At 45.1% G+C, this 20,425-nt stretch overlaps 1 protein-coding gene across 1 annotated transcript in view; it reads left to right on the forward strand.

The window, feature by feature from the left end:
* The window catches only part of TMEM254 (transmembrane protein 254), a 72,209-nt gene that overhangs the window by 20,816 nt on the left and 30,968 nt on the right, over nt 1-20,425 (forward strand). Inside the window, exons 2-3 of the mRNA XM_078642947.1 lie at nt 3,784-3,887; nt 6,952-7,011. Of these exons, the coding sequence (XP_078499073.1) occupies nt 3,784-3,887; nt 6,952-7,011 (164 nt within the window). The remainder of the gene's footprint in view (nt 1-3,783; nt 3,888-6,951; nt 7,012-20,425) is intronic.

Here is a 20,425-nt window from a genome sequence, read left to right on the forward strand (position 1 = left end):
GTTAGGTGAGACCAATTACACGGTGCAATTAGATGACACAGTTTAAGTGAAGATTGCACATAACATGGCCCAGTCCAGTCTTACCCGGTCTTGAACGGGCTAAAACTAGCCCTCCCTTGGCCCGGCGTCCCGCGAGGCGGGACTGATGCGATTTAAATGCGCCGCCTGGTGCTCCCCGGTGACACGGACCCCAGCAAGGGCTTCTGGGGGATGTAGTTGGCCCCTCGCCGGTCTCCTCTCAGCTGCCCCGCTCTAGCTGGAATCAGAGCGGTCAGGCTGCGGGAGACAGGCGGGCGGGTCCGTGAAGGCAGTTAGGGGTCTGGAGAGCTCCGCAGTACACTTAGAGCAAGACTTGGCAAAAACAGGAAGGGCAGCAGAGATTCCCCTGTCTATATCAGCGCATGTTTCTGCTGCAGTTTCAGCTTTCACCTACCACATCAAAATGCTGAGAAAAGTTCTATCTTCTCAGTTCTTTGATGGTTAACACTTGGAAGATGCTGCCCTGATAGGTTCACAACTAGACTAATCCCTGTACCTCTGCCTGGAGTTGCTTCATTTTTTTATCAATAAATGTTGGAGCAGAAATGTCCTTTGCATGTTATACAGTTGTGTCCCTTGTCCGAAGTACTTACCTTTGAGTATCTGGTACTCTGGTTTTAGAATTTTTGCTAACCTGGTGTGTACATGAAGGGCTACACCTGCTTTTGTCATGAGACTGGCCCTAGACTTGCCTTGCCCTAGAGGAGCACAGTAAGAAAGTCCTCAGTAGCGACAAGGACTCCTGTCCCTGTCACCTTTTTCTACATATAGCAGGATTGTGACAGTATACCACATTTTTACTGATCTTAGCAAAACCAGGCCTTTTTACCTGTTTAAAGAGAGGTGAAGCGTGCTAGCCCACGTGTGTAAATTTCCACTACTAACAGCAAACCCGGAACCCTAGTGTAGTGGATTACACATTGCATGAGTGAATGAGGGGACTAGAGTAACACATACCCTGTGGGTTCCATTTTGGAAGTCCCTGGCCTGTTCATGTTTACAAGATGTCCGGGAGCTTACCTTCCCAGATGGTGGGAGCGCAATGCTGACATTCCTGTGACAGGGAGGAGGGATACGTGAAAGAGGAGACTGTCTTCCTTTCTGAACTTCAATCAGATCTTTTTAATGAAAAGGGCTGCTGATTAGTCTTCCTGAATCTGCAATTTGTTGGAAGGTGCAGTAAAAGGTGGGAATAGTTCCTGTTGTCCAGGTGTAAAGGGTCATTTAAAAGAAGTGGCCAGCCTATTGTTTCTCTTCCTGGTCACTCTCTGGTATGGTGGCTGATAGTCAGGTGCATACTGCTCACACCTCTTTGTGCCTATGTTGTGGGTGTTCCAGCCTGGAGACAACCCTTCTAAGAAGTGCATCACTCAATATGAAGCCTGAGTCTGAAAGGCAGCCTGAGAAGGACTACTGAGCAACCAGAGCTGCCTAACATCCAGCTTCCCAAGCGTGAAGGGACATACCCAGGATCTTGATCTGGTGGAAGAACTGCCTGTCTTTTCCTGGAAACCTGAGGTGTCCTGCCTGAGCAAGAGAGAAAGAGCGAGCCAGCCCTGCAGGAGGAGCTGACAAAGAATGTGGACAGAAGCAGTTGACCCTGTGGCTATTGCCCGTCTACCAGAGACTCTCTACTAGCATGAGTGAGGCTCTAAACTAATTGTGGGAACCACAGGACCTCTAAATCATGACAGAGGGGCTCCTACCATCATTCTTGGCATCGCTGCGGTGGCACTTGGCTGAGCGGCCTGATTGGCCTATTCTACTGAAGCAGGGATTGACATGCCTTACGGAACTTGTTTTGTGCCTGTGATTATGGTCAGTGTGACTGAGGCACAGTCAACCCATGACTGAGTGGTCACTTCCACCAACAAAGAATCCAGCAAACCTATGATGCCCCCACCCATGGGTGCCCTGCTGACTAACTCCGTTGTTAGCCTGGTACTGACTCAGAGTGTGCTTAGTAGACTACGCGGCTCTGAATGTACAGCTGCTGCCTCGAGGCACGCTGTGCCAAAGCACTGATTGGCTGACAGTTACTATGCCACTGTCTTAGGACTTTGCAGCTCGGCTTAGCCCACCTAGCCAAAGTCTCTCTTCTGCGTGACTGGACCACGGCCCAGCACAACTCCATGAACACAGAATGAGAACAGAAGGTTCGCCGCAGCGTCTTCTTCCCAGAGAATGGGTGAGAGATGATGCGGCTGCTCCAGCTTTGGGAACCGCATAATGCATGGAAGAGCTTAAATGTTGTGACTTGAATTGTTACTATTCATGCTTGCTCTTAGTTACCTGTTCCTGCTGCTCAGCCAGTATGGATGTGATGTAATGGAATGCTGGAGTGCCTGGTGTGATTGAGAGAGTGCCATTTGGAGTGTGTGGGATGAGCAGCAAGGAGGCTGCTCCTGGTGGGGCTCTCTGCTACTTACTTACCATTTTAATAATCCAGTACCTAAATCTTAATAAACTTTATTCTACAATCTACTCTATGGCTACCTGGACTTTAATCCATTACAACATTTATCTGTAGTAGCTAACATGCCAGGAGACTGTAGGCTACCTGAAGGGGGATAGGTGTGAGAGTGCTAACCTGCTAGCTTAGTGGACTTGAACTGTCCATTGAGTTTTGGATACATTTTGTGTTGTGAGTAGTAGTTTGCCTTATAGTCAGGGCCCCTGAAATTACGCCATTTGGTGGCTGCACCATTTTCTACATAATTATGGATTCGCCACATAAGCCTTTATCTGCTGCATAATGGGCAATTTTCAATCAAAAACATTTGCTGTGGCACGTGTTGCCACACAGTGGAAGGCCCTTTGCAAAGGTTGATTGCTCACCTTAATGTTGATCGTTTCTATAATTGGCTGCCAAAGTGGTACTAGTTAGTTGAAGCCTTTGTCCAGATAATCTCAACATGTGTAAAACCTTCAAAATAATGAGGTAATACTAACACAGAACGAGCATCATTATGCAGCAAAATTTGGTTTTTCATGCTATTTACAAAACCTCTCGGCATAATTTGTCCCTCCCCTGCCGCATAATTCCAGTGGCCCTGCTTATAGTGGAATAAAGTGATTTCCATAAAGAGAAGCTCTTGGCTGAGAAATTAAATGATTGTGCTCATAGGTGTTGTGTTGAGATTTGAGTTTTGTGCGCCCACGCTAGCCTCCCTAAAGCCTGTGCTGGCTCGCCATCACTACCACTCAGAACCAAGTGCTGAAGGGGGTGTTCTTGGCCAAGATTTTCAGAGACATATTAGGATGGGTCCCAGGATAGTAGAGGCAAACAATGCCTGCCAATGGCTCCCAGAATCGGATCTAACAATAAATTGCATTTTCAGCACTTTATAAGGTGAATGGCTGAATTGTCTCCTACCTCTGTCACATCACCCATTTTTATGTTTGTGAGTTATAGGTTACACAGGTTTATGGTACAGGCACTAAAAATCACTGAACTATTTCAAAGTTAATAGATGTACTTCGACAGGATGTAGTTGTAAAAAATGGAGAAACAATTTAGGATTCAGATTACCAGAATCAATGCGTATCGATCATGGATACTACACCGAAAAAGCATGAATGATTGAGTGGTTCAGCATTCTGAAAAGCTTTTTGTCTGCTGTTTGTGCATTAACTCACAATTTAGGTTGGTACCACAGCCCTGCCCAGGTTACCTACTAGAGATGCAACTGCTTACCGCATTCTGTCACCCAGCTACAACTTTTTTGCTCTTTTTTTTTTCAGTGGACAGTATTTTGGCCTGAACACGTGCCGTACCAGCAGCTCGGCCCTCTAGGGTCCTTCGTCAAGTACCTGGTGAGAAGCCACTACCCGTGGCTATATTATGGGTAAGTCGGATCATACAAATAATCACAACACATTGTGTGGCTTCTGTAGTTAGAAAAGTGTTTCAACTTGTGGAAATGGTCAGCTGGTTGTAATTATCTCAGATGGTAATTTGTGCAAATAGTATCAATACAAAAATGTTGTTTTTTGACCTTCCCTTTTCCCGCTCTGAAATTTGAGGTACACCATTTAAGCAGTGTGAAATCGTGAGGCAGGAAATGGGTGTCTCACCGTTTTAGCCTAACCTTCTCACCCAATAGCTTTAGGCTGCATATCTGCCCATGCAGCACACCTTGTAAAGGTCTTAAGTAATGAACATTAATACGTGGAGCTGAGTGATGGCTCTAATCATCCCTTCAAAATGTTTTATTGCGAGCTGTGTGGTGAACTGATCTACCAAGTCTAGTGATGAGTCTTGACAGTCTCAGGAACCCTATTTGTTTTTCAATTTAATTTGCTAAATGAGTCAGCTGAGTAATCTACCGGTCCAAATTGCAATTTTCAATATCTATTGGCTAATTCCAAAGGTTTTACGTGCTCTTATGAAAAGCAATCCTTAAAATATATGGGTATTTCAATGGCTAGTATAGACCGTGGAGCATTATTACTCTTCAGCATTCACACTGAATTTTAGGTTGGGTTAAAGTGTTATTAAACGCAAAACGTTCACGCGGAGATTAAGGCGTTTGAAATTAGCATTTTATGGGGAAAATAATTTTTGTCATAAGAAATGATTTACTTCCTCCCGGAGGGATGCTTTCCGGAAAGGGTGCGCTAAAGATTTCATTGCAAATTTCTGACTTGTGACCACCGGCTGCCATCATTTCGGCAGGTGACCATCCAACAATGAGTCGGCAGTCCCACCTGCCCGATTAGGATAGGTCCGCAGTGCAGGCAGTTGTAAAATGCCTTTTTCTACTGCCGTTTGTGCTGCGCCCCAGGAAAAAGGCACTTTGTGCACATCCATGCACCATGTGTCAGGCACCATGCCTTGGCGAGGTTTTTGAGTGTTTCAACACCGTCATGATAATGGGGACCAGAGAGTACAATGACTGGAGAGAGTAGGGGAGAAGTTGTATTTAGACAGTCAGTGCTCGTGCATACTCAAAAGAAATCCACTTCCTAGCAGCACAACGTGCAGTTTGAAAACTCTGACCCTCACGATTATGGCCGAACACTCTCCGAAATACACACAGGCTATGGTGTATTGTGGGAGAGGAGCAGTACCCAAGACATGTCTCCTCTGGAGTTCTTGCATTAAGCATGAGGGACTATTTTAAATCCCAAAAGTACACTGAATTTCAGACGTTCAATTCGTTGTCATTTTGGATAGAATGTATGAACGGGGATGAGGCTACCAACCCTGGCATTACAGGAGTGGTCGGGGTTAATTAAGTGGTATATAGGGGATCCATGGGGTATTGAGGCCTATATCTATGCACATGCCACTTTAAGGCTCTGTTTAGACGATAAGAGATTTAAAGGTTTTGCGACAGTTAATATGTGCACTTCAGTGTCTTTCAAGCACTTTTATCCCAGGAGAGTTCAATTCCGTTGCACTACCATGCTGCTAGTATACTGTTTTGTTATCATTGTACTGTACATTTTTTACCTCAACCTCTCTTACTGTATGTTCTGATTTTTAGATTTTTTTTAATGGATCATGTTATATCTAATCTTTAAGGTGTCCTGTATCGAAATATGTGATGAAATTTGATAATTTATTGCCTCTGTATATTTCTGTTAACAAAATTGTGAATGAACTGTTACCCACACCTTGGAAATTATAAAAATAATAATAAAAAAAAATAAAAAAAATGCTATTCTTTGTAATTGCAATTTGTGCTGGGATGTTATGGTGCTAATCCGTAAAACCAGAACCAGTGGCAATGAGACCCAATGAGAAGTTAATAGACTAGTCTCACCAACACGATAGTTTAGGAATAACCAGGTTTTCGAAGATTTCTTAAACCTTAAAAGTTTTCACATTTTCCAAAGACACAGCAGAAGCACATTCCAACATTAGTTCGTCACCATAGCTCAGCGAAGACCACTGAAATCAGGGAACCGTTGGAAAGGCCTTGTCGCTCGATCTTTAAAAGCGCAACAGGTGATACCGTGCAGAACGATTAGTCAAAACAGAACCACTATTCGATAAACATCTCGACTTTTCAAATTTCACTATACTAGATCACCACTAATCCTTTATGGGTTCTAGAGTAGGGTGCTGTTCACCGAAATAGTGCTCAACACCTCATCAGGGGTAGCAAACACTATATAAATGCAAACCTTGTTTCCCTCTTCTATCCCCGAACTACCCTTCTCTCTCCAAATAACTGAATAACACACCCACCACTCAAATGACTTTCATATTTCACTATACTAATTCAACATTAATCCTTTATGGGTTCCGGAGTAGCATGCTACTCACCGAAAAAGCGCTTTGACACCTCGTAAGAGGTAGTAAGCGCTATATAAATGCAATTACAATACAATAATCGTCTGTAACTCAGTTTACATTGAGAAATTCCCATAAATATTAATTTAGCACCATCGACATCTAGTGGTTCTAGCACATAAGTAGAAATATTTCTAATTTTAGATTTCTCAAATTCTACTGCACTGTCAGAGACTGCGCTTGTTATTTAGGAAGGCGCTTGAAACTCATGCACAGTCCTCTGCACAGGCTCCCTTTTTCAAGAGATAATAGCTATCCTAGAGTTTTGCTGTCAAGTAAGTACCGGTGCCACGTGAGGAATATACCAGGTTTCGTAAGCACCTCCTTTATATATGTTACTGTATGTACTATAATTTATTGGCCCAGCTGTAATCAATCAATCAATCAATCAAAGCATTTATATAGCGCACTACTCACCCGGGGGGTCTCAAGGCGCTGGGGGGGGGGGTCCGCTACTGCTCGAACAGCCAGGTCTTGAGCTGCTTCCTGAAGGCGAGGTGGTCTTGGGTCCGGCCAAGACCAGGTCCGGTCGTGCGATAGTTTTGATTTGGGTTCTTTTTGTCTGCCAAATGTGAATCCTCTAACTCTTCTTTCTTGGATGTTTCCAGGTTTTGGGTAGCTTGGGCAGTTCATCTCCTAGAGGGCTTGTACACCCTCTCACTATGCAGGTAATTATCCATTCACTCAGTAAACTCCAGTTCACTTAACTTGACATTTATGCTGTTCATGTAAATAGTTAAGAATTTGTAAAGTGTGTTTCTCGAAATAAGACTAATGGTTATAGTAAAACAAGCAATTGTATTCGACCATTTTGACTGGTCTAACTTTTAAAGTTTTCAGCATGAAAATGAAAGCCAGGAAGGGTGAACCATCCATGGGCTTTTTGGCAACTCATAGAAGCGAATCACAAATTAAATAGCTCCTGTCTAAATTCTACCGGAAACACCGAGGTGGAAACAGCATTCTGCTAGGATTTCTCAGACAAACTTATCCTTGAATTTGTCACATGGGTTCTTATATACATGCCAACAACCCGATTTTTTAAAGTAAAAATTGGCTTTGTTGTGGCTGTCTACTACCTGAAATGGTCTCTATCCTAATAGAAGTCAATGGGGAAAATTCATTCCACCGGTATGTTCTATCAAAACCTTCCACTTTACTGCTCTAAAATGTTGTCATCGTGTATTCGGGTCTGATAGGTTGTTACACATTAATTGCTAAAACATGGTTCATTGTTTATCCATCAGTCTACGTAACAGCTTGTATTGCCAGGATTGTGGGGGCACCTCCACCCCAAAAAAAAGATTCTCTGGGAGAGCAGGGTGGCAAAAAACATACGAGCATTTCATAAGTTGCTGCAAAAAATATGTAATGACATTTTTTGAAGCAGCATCTTAGCAGCACCACAAAGTACAGGTAAAACGTATGTACCTATTTCAGGTACTGATGAAGACCCCTAGGATTAACTAATGAGAAGCTTGAAATCTGTAAACAACATCCAAGATGACTGGAAAAATACGTGATGGATTAAATAAATAAAATGAGGAGATGCTACCTATACCACAGGCTGGCACGTCTGTAGCTTCCTCTCCCTGCGATAGGATGTTAAGTCTCTAACCCAGACCAGCATTATTGTTGCCCCTTCCTTTCCTCAAGTACAGTTATAGGACGGGTTTACTAAAGGGACCACTACTCTTGAAATACAATTGTTGAAATCTTTTCATAAATGATGTTGTACACTCAAGGTGTGTGCACTTTCCTTGGTGATGCTCATAGTGCAGTATGTAGTACTTATTTGTATTTGCTTTCCTTCTGACTGCCTTTTGAAGTTTTTGTATGTAAAATATCAGCTGAAAATGTCAAAAGACGTATGAACTGGTGTTTCTCTTCTTCTGCTTGAATGTTACTAGTTGGACTATCTTTTTACAAAAATGTCTACATTTGCAATTGTGCTTTACACGGGCAGACGCTTCTGCATACCTAAATACAGTAATGGAAGGTGTTGCGGAACTGGGCACCTTTCTTGTATCTGGCTTTTTAACCCGCCCATACTTCCACAGCTCTTCAAACACAGTACATGCAACCATCCATCCCCAGATTGCTGAGGCCATAACACAGACAGGGTTTGGCATTCAGAGAGGGGGGGTCACTTTAACAAACGCATTGGTTTGTGCAGCAAGGATGAGAACGGTTCTACGTTGGTCCAGTTAACTTCTGTGCTTTTGGACATTTGAGTAATCTCTGAGAGAGGCTGGCTGTGTTGAAGCATTGGCCATCCTAAAAGCATAGCTGCCAAGGTTTCAGATAGCAATGTGTGACATTTTCATGACTTCAGTGTAATTTTGAGTGACATTTCAACGACTATGGGCCCGATTCCGCTAAGAAAGCCCTCCGTACGACTTGGATCCGTAGGGCTTTCCGAGCGAGACGTGCATTGGGAGTCTGAGCGAGCAAGTACGAAGCATTCGTATGCTTATGGACTCGGTTCGCACAGACTCCCATTGAACTCTGGGAGCATGTGTACCGACGCTTATACAGGCTCTCATAGCAAAAAGGGGTGGGTGGGGAAAAACGTACACCCTGTGGCTGGCACCCTATGGTGCCGTCTACACTGTGCGCGCATGGATTGGGGGGACCCATGGGCACCCCCCGCGACAGATTTGGAGGGCTCAGGGTGAAGGGGGCCTGCTACAGCCACCCGAAGTACGCTTCCGACAGCAGTTTCGTCTCGCTGAAACCGAGTCGATGCAGCTGTCCGAATCGTGCATCGTACTCACTCGGTCAGAATAGTACTCCATTGCGCGGCATGATTGGGCTACGAACGAGTCGTACGAACTGGATCGAGTCCAGAAACAATTCTGTCAGTGCGTACGCGATCTTCGCATTGTCCTTGGTCGTTCGGACTTGTGTACTATTCAGTTGGAAAAAAGGGCTACGATTCGGATCCAGAAAAGTCTAATCGTAGGCCTTTCGAACAACATCCGAATCGGGTCCTATGAGTGACACTTTCTTTCAAGCAATGACGACGAGGGAAACCTATATTAGAAAGTACTCCCATTTGAGCAATGAGATGGTCTTTAGACCATCGTGTTGAAATACACGTAGTTAAGCTAAATGGACCGCATTATAACAAATATAAGCCCATGTCCAACTTGTAGGGGGAAGGGATGAGGCGGATGGGATATCACAATGACCATGGCCCTGTGAACATCGCAATGTATAAATTCATGTGAGTTGGCAGGATTTCTTTACATAAAAGAAGGACTCATACGACAGAAGATGTAAACAAATAATGCTGAATCGGTAGTAAGCAACATCATAAATATGACCATAATACTTTTACGCTGTAGGTACATGACTGTAACAACTGTTTTATATGAGGAGTACATAGTTTCATGAGTCATTGAGCATAGTACTCTCCAGTAACGTTATTCACATTTCATGTCATCTAATTAAACAATCAACAAAAAGTAACGTTTTCACCAAAAAAAGCCAGTATTTTTTACCTTCATTTGTACACACTTTAACTGTAATTTTAAGAAGAAAACTTTAAAAAATATATTCAATCTGCATTAATTATCCTTGACTGATCAAGTAAACAAAGATAGGAAAGCCCATGTTAAAAATAAATTCAGATGATTCACACATTTCAATAGATCCGATTCAGATGGGAGACTCCCGATTTTTAAAGTCAAAAATTGCTTTATTTTGGCTGGTTCCCACCTGAAATGTGGAAAAGGTAATCTCAAATTACAACACACCTGGTATGCTTGTTTTTAGAAGTGAGGGTAAAAAAGGTCCCAATCCCTTACTAGCCAGAAATTGAGCGTAAATGTTCTTCTTCTTGGTTCTTGCCCTTGACAGGGGGAGTGATCCCTAGCCCCCTAAGATAAGCAGGATTGTTGCAGGTTTGTCTGGGCAAGATTTTTTTTTCTGAAATATTCTGGAAAGAATTCCAATTCCCCACTTGTTTTTTAAGGTGATTGTAGATTTATTTGTACTCTATTCATAAGTGCAGGTGGAAAGAAACAGCCAACATCAGGCATAATGCAAGGACGGGATGCGGTGTTCTGGTCATGTAGGTCTACACCTACGTGACCAGAACACCGCATCCCGTCCTGGCATTATGCCTGATATTTGAGAATCTTCAAGAAACTTTAGCTACTGACGACGCTGATAGATTTTATTAAACTTCCACTTGCCCTGAGGAAGCCCCAGGCCGGATGGCCATGTAACGGGGCGAAACACGTGTTGGCTGTTTCTTTCCACCTACTCTTATGAATAGAGTACAAATAAATCTACAATCACCTTAAAAAACAGCGCGGAATTGGAATTCTTTCCAGAATATTTCAGAGAAAAAAAATCTTGCCCAGACAAACCTGCAAAAACACCTGGAACGGTTGCCTGGACCTGGGCTGCTACTATACTCACATAGCAGGAACCCAAGTCATCTGTACATCAAAACAGCTCCCCTCACATGTATATTTTTCCACAAGCCCAAATACCAACAGAAACTAACAGCAATTGAGGAAGTGCTGCTATACATACTTACAAGTGTCAACACCAGGCTGTGTCCCCCGTGCTTGTGGTTTAACTGGGTTGCGTTTGGCATGCTGTAGACAGCCCGGAAGACGCTCTCTTTGAGCCTTGCAGCACTACTGTAAATCAGTCGACCTGGAACCGGACTTTCGTATAATTTTTAAAGGGCCTGAGGCCCGAGAAGGGGGACGCTCAATCTGCCTGACTCCCAAGAGTAAGGGAGGAGCTGTGCTGCTCCAGGTGCTTCTGAAACCGCCTGCTGCAGTCCACTCGGAACCCACGTGGAGTGCAGGTGAATATTGCCAATCTATCTGGCATGGGTGCCCGAGCCACGGCAATCGGCCTGGGAGGGAAAGGCTGCTGAGGCAGGCGGACGGTCAGTGGTCTTCAGGAGTTTCCAAAACTCAGTGCCAGTGAGCGAAACCTCTACGGCCATGCGTGGAGGAGGGGCTACTCTGGCAGCAGCGGGTTGGGCCTGCCCATTTACACAAATGTTTCGTAGGTGGCCTAAGGGCTCAGGAAAAATTACCTACTGTTAAGGAACGCAGTGGGTAGGTTATATTATTAAAGCTGGTCCCCTGCCAGAGCTCAGAGAAGGAGATAAAGAAAGACAACCCCAGAAAAGCCATAAAGCTCTAAGGAGGCGTGGCGATAATGTGCCAGCAGCGCCCTTCTGGCGTCATAGCTTTGCCAAAGGCCATTCCGGTCTAGCTAGTAATAAGCAGCTCAGCTGGCAGCCCCCAGAAAGTCTGCAAGCAGCGCACACTTTGCACAGCCTACCTGCCTGCGCAACTCAACTTTGCTTTTTTTCTAATAATTTAGTAGCCAATGCTCAGGCTGCAGCGGTTGAAGGGCACAGGCGCCAATATGCGTGACTAACCATTTCAGTGCGGTGATGCGGACCACCATACTGAAATGCGTTAGTCTGACCCCTGATGCGTGGTACTTGACAGGGCTGTAAAAGAGAAACCACAATAAACAATTTACTCCTTTAAAAGGTTTTATCTGCCTTCCTTATCAATGCTTCCTCCTTTAACCAGAGACGTGTAATATGTCAGGTTTTCTTATTTTCCAAAACTTGCTTCAAGGCCAAATAAAATGACAAGTGTGCTTTATTCACGGTGGCAGCAGCCTGCAGTACGTAATCGGCCTTGCCGCGACTGCATGAGATGCTGTTTGGTGAGAAGACAACTGTTCTTGTGACTAAATTGGTGACACTGGAACTGAAAACATGGAGGTTAATCTCACCTTAGATCCCAGGATAAAATTGTGCCGTTCGAGGCAGATCTCTTAACCCCTTCCATGCTGATGACGGCCCCTGTCCGTCATGCAACACGGTGGGCGTGTGCTGATGACGGCTGGGGGCCGTCATGATCCCGCCCACTCTTTAGAAGTGCTGCACGGGCGCAGAATCGCAGCCGCGCCCAAGGGGTTAATTTTGCCTTGCATGATGTAAATATTTAGTGCAAATATTATTAAACCCTGCTTACTAGACATGATCACCAACCATACTCCAAATCCTTATTGGGGTCAGAGCTACAAAATGGTTGCATACAAAAGATTGGTCGACATGTTTGACTTATCTTTCCCAAGTCCCTCAATCATTAATGCATCTAACCACTACCGGGATTGAGTGAGAAAATTTATGTGCCCCCTCTCAGGGTGCTGCTTGCTTCAAAGCTCTTCTCATAGGATAGAGACTTGGGATCAAAGAAAGCTTTTGCGCTCCCTTCAAAAACAGGCGTATTGAAGAGTAGCCATTTTTGGAGATATAGAAATACTCTCTGCTAGTTACTCTTTATTAGCAACACTTTTATGTCTTTGATTTGGGCAAGTAGCATCAGTATTGGATTGCTTTCTGTGTGCTCTGTTTCCTGCAAGGGATGGAGGGTAGAGTTGTAGACAAGCATTTTAATTGCTGCAGGCTTTTATGGAAAGAGCTGAGATGGACAAGTAAGTAAAATATGCCTTAAAGTCAATGGCACGGCTCAGATCACAAACCTAGCACTGCAGGGGTGAGCAGCACTGCCCATCAAGGCTAATTCAGTGTCCACTTCTGCCTTTTTTAAGGTATGCATTTTTATTTGCATAGTTAATTAAAACCATTGCAAAAGGCCAACATTATCAAAAGAAAAGAACACAATTTATATACATTTACAATGCATTCCTTCATAATTATTAATTTTAAAAGTTTCTAAAAAATAAAAATATATCATTTCTAAAATGAAGCAGCTTTAACAGCGAAATGTATAATTTCTGTCCAATTGCTGCCACAGCATTCCAGACCATCCAACCAAACTTTTTGCCGACCATTGACAAGTCCTTCTAACCTTGGCGAACCACCCCTCTCTTCCGTATGACATGCCTTCTGCCGAGTGGTCCTGCTCGAAGTGGTACAAAAGGGGGTGGTGATGGACGGAGCATCTGAACCAATCAAACACCCACACCCAGTCAACAGATCTAGGTTTAATCCATCACCGTTCTTTAGCCCACTCTGCCACCCCAGTTCAGACATGGCTATATGCAAACCAGTCTGACCCTGTGCCTCATGGGAACAGTCCAGCCCGAACTGCCAAGCCTGCTCGGACATGGTGCACTAAGGCAGAGTTATGAATAGAGCACAAAAGAACAACCCTGCCCATAAGATATTATGGTCCCGGAGGGGATCCAACCAATAATGAAGGGGTGATATGTCTAGGAGCCAGTACTGCACGTAACAAGAGGCAAGTCAGTCTAGATATACTCAGAGAGGATATATTTTTTTTTGTACATATATTTATTATTTTTCTTTGGTTTTATGTATCAAAAAGGTACAGAAATAATTTACATTGTTTGAGTCCACATTATATTTACAACATCAAATATACATGATGGGGGGAAAAAGATCAAATGGAGAGGAATAGTCCTAAGCCTGTAACATAGCCTACCCAGTAATGTACCATACAGCATTCATTCTCTCATGCTCACTCATTCCATTTCAATCAGTCTAGTGTTCTTTCATTCAACTTTCATTCACTTATATAGTCCTGGTATTTGCAACATGGAGATGTTAAGTTTGTTCCATGGATCTAAATATTGTTCCAGGGGGCAGACGACATAAGGGGAAATCCTGATGAATATGGATCAGTATGTCGTTGTCCTGGAAGTGCAAGCCGACGCGCGTTTCGGTGGTTGGCCAGAGGGGCCGCACCTTCGTCAGGGCTAGGAGTTGTTAGCTGGGAGGGGGACAGGTATAGGATACCGTGTTAGTAACAACACAGGAATAACTAGCAAGATTCGTGAGGGATTTCACACTCTACAAGGATGGACTATCTTGATAGACACATAGTTGTAGTCAAGTAGTCCATGGACAGGGTGGTAACACTATCTGGTTTCACTAGTGCGGTATAGTGCTTTCCTAGAGAGATTTCCGGTTGCTCTCCGGGAGCGATTTACAGTTATTGTAATTCCATAAGTAATGTTCGTAATTGCCGACTGGGGGACCGGAGTAAGGTTTCCGATTGCTCTCCAGAGGCGAAGTGCAGTAATAGCGGAACCATAAGCCGTGATAGTTGCTGTTGGCAGGGGTCCTTAGAGTGCTAAGTATTCGTCCTTCAGTGGGATTCCGTCGGCACAAACCGGCCGACCAACCGCAACGGGGGACAGGTACCTAACTAAGGCAGAGTTACCAGACCCTCTCCCGCAGTGCAGCTGAATGTCGTTATTGCAGCGTATGCAATTGACACCAATTGATGGGTTCACTTGAAGAAGAAAAAAATGCAGGTGAATCATTATTAATTCACTATTGCTCGGGATTGGTCTAAAAGGAGTTTGTGTAACAAAATGTGCAGCACTTGGCAGGAGAGTTGCCACTTCTGCTATATACGCACCATCTGCGTTGTCTGTTGAAGAATTAGAAAATGATTTAAAAAAATGTATTTAACCCCACAAAGCTAACTGTATTGGCTATTACCATTGTATGTTTGAATTTTTGGTCAGTTGTATAAGCCTGTGCACAATTTATATTGTGCTTGTGTAATTTACTAAATTTTTCATAAAGTGAATTGTGTTAAATTGAATCAGTTATAGAGGTGTGTGATTTTCACATGTTTAGTTTTACTGTGGGGACTGTTTCTATCATAAAAAATATTCAGCAATAGACTGGTTCGAGCTCAAAATGTCTTAATGGAGATATTTTCTACCTGAACCTGTCATCTCGCTAATATCGCAAATGAGTTTTGGTACCTGACATATGCCTGTGAATTCAATTTTCATTCTAAATTATATGTAATTTATGAATAATTTTCCTGAAATTTTGCGTTTTGTAAAATGTGTAGTTGTATTACTGTATTGTTGCAAGCATGGTAGCATGGTGCCGGTCCAGTCGGGGGGTGTTAAAACTAGGGAAGGCGGTGGTACTGTCGGTTTTTAAGTCGAGCCTAGGCAGTGAACATGCACGGTCTTTGGGACATGCTTTATTTACTAGATGGGCTTTCAGTCCACTAATAGGCTTGTGATTAGCTGGTTCCATTATCACTCTTGTGATCTTGCTTTCTATTTGTTATGGCATGCCTCTTTTAGTGTTTATCCCCCCTCAAGAGCAGCGAGCAAGTACACTGTCCCTCCATTAGTTAGCATTATACCATGTGTTTGTGGAACTTTTTTTTTTCTTTGTGGTTCCAAAAGGATTCATATGATCGCTTGTGTTTCTTCTTTTGATGTTTGGTGTTTGAGCTCTTAACACCGGAGCTGATATTATCAGCATGGCGCCGCTTTCATGTTTCACCATTGCGACTTTGATTATCAGCACGGTGCCCCACAGCTGGTCATTGACACATGGGCCCCCTGGGCTGCTGTTTACTGGACTTAGCACTAACATTAAAACATGTTAAATAAACAGCAATCATTTATTTAACCCCTCTACTGCGCCCGCGATTTTGCGGCACTTCTGCAAAACGGGCGGGGCCGCGTCAGCCATTGGCCGACGGCAGCACCAGCGAGGTAGCGTTGCCGCCGGTCGATGGCCGACGGCAGCATGGAAGGGGTTAAAGGTTCATTTCAGTCAAAGAAAGGAAGCAACTAGGGTGTACTGCTCCCCAGGTTGTCCAGTTCTGAATTGTGCAATTCAGTTCACCCACTAGATGTACATATTTCACTTCCCCTACACCCACTTTAGGACCACCCCCCCACCACCCTGCCAGTCGCTGATCCTGCAGGTGCGCGTGATAGGGCAGGGGCGGGGCGCGGATGAGTCGGTAGGCAACAGAATATGGAAAATACATTTTTGAAATCCTATTCCGTCCCGATACGCCCCGCCCCAAGAGCCGAGACTGCATCCTGCTGGCAATAGTGCGGCCCTCGGTCACACCAGACAAAACTTTTCAGTCCACAGGAAAATGTTTTTAAGTACCCATGGCATAAAGGGTCTTCTTGGATACTGAAAAGCATTGCGGTTCATCTGCTAGCATGAACTGGTGCGAAATGTTTACAGTAGCGGCTGCTATCAGATGGGTGTGTGGGGGTGGGGGGAGGAGAGAAATTAAATTTAGAAAAGGTTTAATTTTATGGGCCGTCCGCCGCCTCTGCACTGTCCTTGTTCTCTTCCTGTCCCAGCTAGCAGCAGGAAGCACCCGGGCAGACAGGCACCCCTGAGCCAATCACATCACTGCAATGTAGCGTGTTGATTGGTCACACTCAGACTGCATCAGAGAACCTGTGTATGTTTTGACCAGGCTGTGTAATGCAGCCTGTTAGGAACATGCAAAGTACGCATGACTGTTTGGCCCAAGAGGGCCCGCCAAACGGTTCATGCGCATTTAGGGACTGCAAATCACTCCTCCCCTGTCCAGCCCCGACCCACCTCGCCACTGGCTGCAATAGGGGAAAAAAATTATAATAACGATGTGTTATCATTTTATTTTCTCCTTTTCAGCAGTGGAGTGACGCTCCACCGCCTTAGCGGAGGATCCGCCTCTGCGGTAATTTCCTGTCAAAGGGATGCCACACTTTACCCTTTAACAAAACCGGACCGCTCACCACGAACAGCAGTGTTTTACGGTAATGAATACGCGGCCTCCAGGAACAACCTTTAAGTAGTGCCCTGTGCCGCCCGTCTCCTGTTGGCCACTGGCCTGAAGGCCCCGCCTAAAAAGCCTAACGAGAGACCAATTCCGCAAATTATTTACCCGAAGAATTGCGCTCTTTTAGGTGCAATACCATACAACCGCCACCAGAGAGCATCGCGAACTTACCAACCAGGAGATGCACACTATACGGCTCAGTATGAATGACTGCAAAAAGCACCTCCGGAGTGTAGCATTTTGCTACTGGCATTTGTGTGTTGTGCAGTGTTGCGGGTATTTTAGGCCTCGTCCTGCCAGCGACTACACAGACCGTCGCAGTTATGGTGTTTCCATTTCAGTACACAGCCCGAGTCATTCTGTGATTTGACAGGTCAGATATGAAAACCGATAGATGAGGATTGGAAGAAAATATTAAAACCAGTAACAAGCTATGAAAATTGTGTAAGTCTCAAATCTAGCAACATAATTTGTCATCCTGTAACCTGTAGTTCTGAATTTGCAATTATAAAAGAAAAGCTACATGTACTATAACGCCAAAAAAAAAAGAAACACTGGCATAGGCAATGGTTCCGGTTTTTGTATTGTTAAAAGGTGCTGCACAAAACAGGTGAGACGAGGGTTGGCCCGATCCAAGCTTCCCTGGTACAATGAAACTTACAGAATGAACGGCAGTAGAGCAAGTGTATGATGGGCCAGCAGTGCAGGATTCAAGCCCACGCAGGACCGATGCCCAAGGGCCTCAGCGATGCAAGCTGCCCCTGGGAACGGCACAGGAACTGCAGGCTGGTCTTGACACTGGACTTGGGGTGGACGATGCAGTCTGCCTAGAAAGTCGCAATTCATGCTTATGTTTTGTGGCGTTGCTTTAAGGTTCTTGGGTTTACGGCGCAGCCTAAGGGATGTGTTTTTAAGAGGGGTATCTGGCCAGCGTCGGATTGGTAACGTGGGCACTCGGGCAATTCCCGAGGGGCCGATGTCCGAGCTCTAGCTGTGGGCTGCTTATTTTTAGCAGCCTCGGGGGGGGGCTGATTTGGACAGTTTCTGCGGTGTTCGGTGCCACCAGCGGCCCAATGGGTGCCTGGGTGGCTTCTCTGGAGGTAGATGGGCGTCCATTACCTCCCTTTTATCAGCTGCAGAGGTGTCACTTTCCCTGGATGTGCCTGGCCCATTAATATATGCAGAGTGTGTGGGGGCAGGGAATCTGAGCAAAAGGGGCCTCACTTGTTTCCAAGTGGGTTTCACCGGTGTAAAGTAATCCGTGCATTATTTTAACGCCCCCACCTTTTTAATAACATTTCGCCGAAGCAGTGTTTTGCGGAAAGGTGATATGCAAATGTGGGCCACTTCTTTTTTTTTTTTAATGCGTGCACGGGCCGATTTTTAATCCCAATACAACCCTGGCGTATCTCATTGGGTAGGGTGTATAAGTAGCACTCACTAAAGCCTTTACAGAGGGGAGTGAGCAGATGGAGTAGGGGCAGGGCACGCCTGCAGAGATCTGCTGGTACGTATGACCAGGGTGTATTGTGTCTATACCGATGGTTATATTGACAGCTCTTCAATAGTTGGTATGTGTTGCTCTGAAGTTGGGGTGGCCTGGGCCGAGGACAGCGTGCTCTTCCTTTGATGGTGTTGTCCATGAGCTTTAGGTGATGGTTGGCACACGCTTTCCACAGAGGGAAAGGTGGACTAGAATTGACAGCAATGGGCAAGCAGGATTTCTCGAAGCAAAATGGAGGGATTGCATGCGTAGAATAAGGTCAGTGTCCTTTGAGGGATGGATAGTGGGAGTTTAACGAAACCTATTGGGATCCGGCTCCAGATGGTCGGTGGCAAAATACTCCATAGGGCATGGATCAGGTTATACATAAGATCAGGGCACAAGTCCTATGAAAAGAAGTGGGGGGACGGACAATATGCCAATGACCTCATGACGTCACGTGCTGAACGTGCCCCGGTGTCTGAAAATTACACCGGGACATGTTCAGCATATTTCTGTGGGGCCCAGCTTCTTGGCAGGGGGGATGGCGTCCACCCTGTGAAAAGAGTGGGGGGACGCCGTCCACCCGCGTGGACCCCCGACTCGAGCCCTGCATAAGATGAGTGGGACGATAACAGAATGGTTGATGGCAGTTTTGAGATTTGTGGGTATGGCAAAGGTGCAAGCGAAGGCAAGTTCAGGAAGTTGTTGGAAGAATTTGATTTAGGGGCAGTGGCTATCTGGGGGCAGCCTACATGTGGCCTTGGTTATAGTGGGAAGACTTAAGTCAGTAGATAACTGGATGTTGCAGGCAGGGGTTTTCGTGGGGGTTGTTTGGGAGGAGCTGGGCGTTGTTGGGGAGGAGCTGGGTGGTGTTGGGTTAACTGTTTTAGAAAGGTGTACGGCACGACAGGTGCAGAATAAATTATCTTAAGAGTCAAAGGGTTGGCGAAGGGAACTAGAGATGCTTACATGGCAGATGGATTAGTAGTGAAGTCAACTGCTTATACAAAAGGTTAGGCAGGACAGCAGATTTTTGTGCATTAAGAACAGATAGATCGCAAGGGCGAATTCCACCGGAGGTTTTTAGTGCACAAAAGGAACAGGTGAGATATTGCAGTGTTGGTAAAACCATTCAAAGAATTTGGTCATTAAATTTGACTATAACATAGTTAGTTGGTTTTGGGTTTCATGAAAGGGATGACATTTTGTAGGAACCAGCTATATTTGGCAGGATGGTGGGTATATTTCCACCCAGATGCAAGTATGGATGAGGATGGTGTTGGAGCATGCCATATTGGTTCACAATGGTGCATAAATATTGGAGAGTTTTATGATGCAACCTGGGTAATATGGCGACTACAGCAACACACTCTATGCCTGTGTCACCCAGAAGCTCATCAGGAAGCTACAAAACATTCAAAACGCCGCAGCCTGACTGTTCCTCAACATCCCCCGCCGCAGCCACATCACAGAACACCTTTGAGAACTCCATTGGCTCCCAGTCAACAAAAGAATCACTTTCAATATCCTCACACACACACCTACAAAGCCCAATACGATGCACGACCAGCATATCTGAACCACTGCCTCTCATTCCACAAACCCACCAGACACCTCAGCTCTGCCCATCTGACCCTGAACATCGTCCCACGGTTCCGCAAGACCAGAACCTGGAGAAGATCCTTCTCTTACTTTGCTGCCAAGACCTGGAAGACCCTGCCCCTCCACCTCAGGAAATCCTGGTAGCTGACCCAATTAGGAAGGATCTAAAGACCTGGCTTTTCGACTGAACCCCAGCATCCAGACTGGTCAGTACCCCCACCCACTTCTCCCCTCCTCAGTGCCTTGAGATCCTCACGAGTGAAGAGCTGAGTGTAACAAACCCTGATTGATTGATTGAATGTGGACTTTTTGGGTATGTTTTTATGCTTGTTTGTGTTTCTTACCCTGAACTCCGCCCTGAGGGCAGCAGTGCGTGGCGGACACTGGAAGGTCAAA

This window comes from Lissotriton helveticus, chromosome 5_1 (genome assembly GCF_964261635.1).
Source record: "Lissotriton helveticus chromosome 5_1, aLisHel1.1, whole genome shotgun sequence".
Classification (NCBI taxonomy): Eukaryota; Metazoa; Chordata; class Amphibia; order Caudata; family Salamandridae; genus Lissotriton; species Lissotriton helveticus.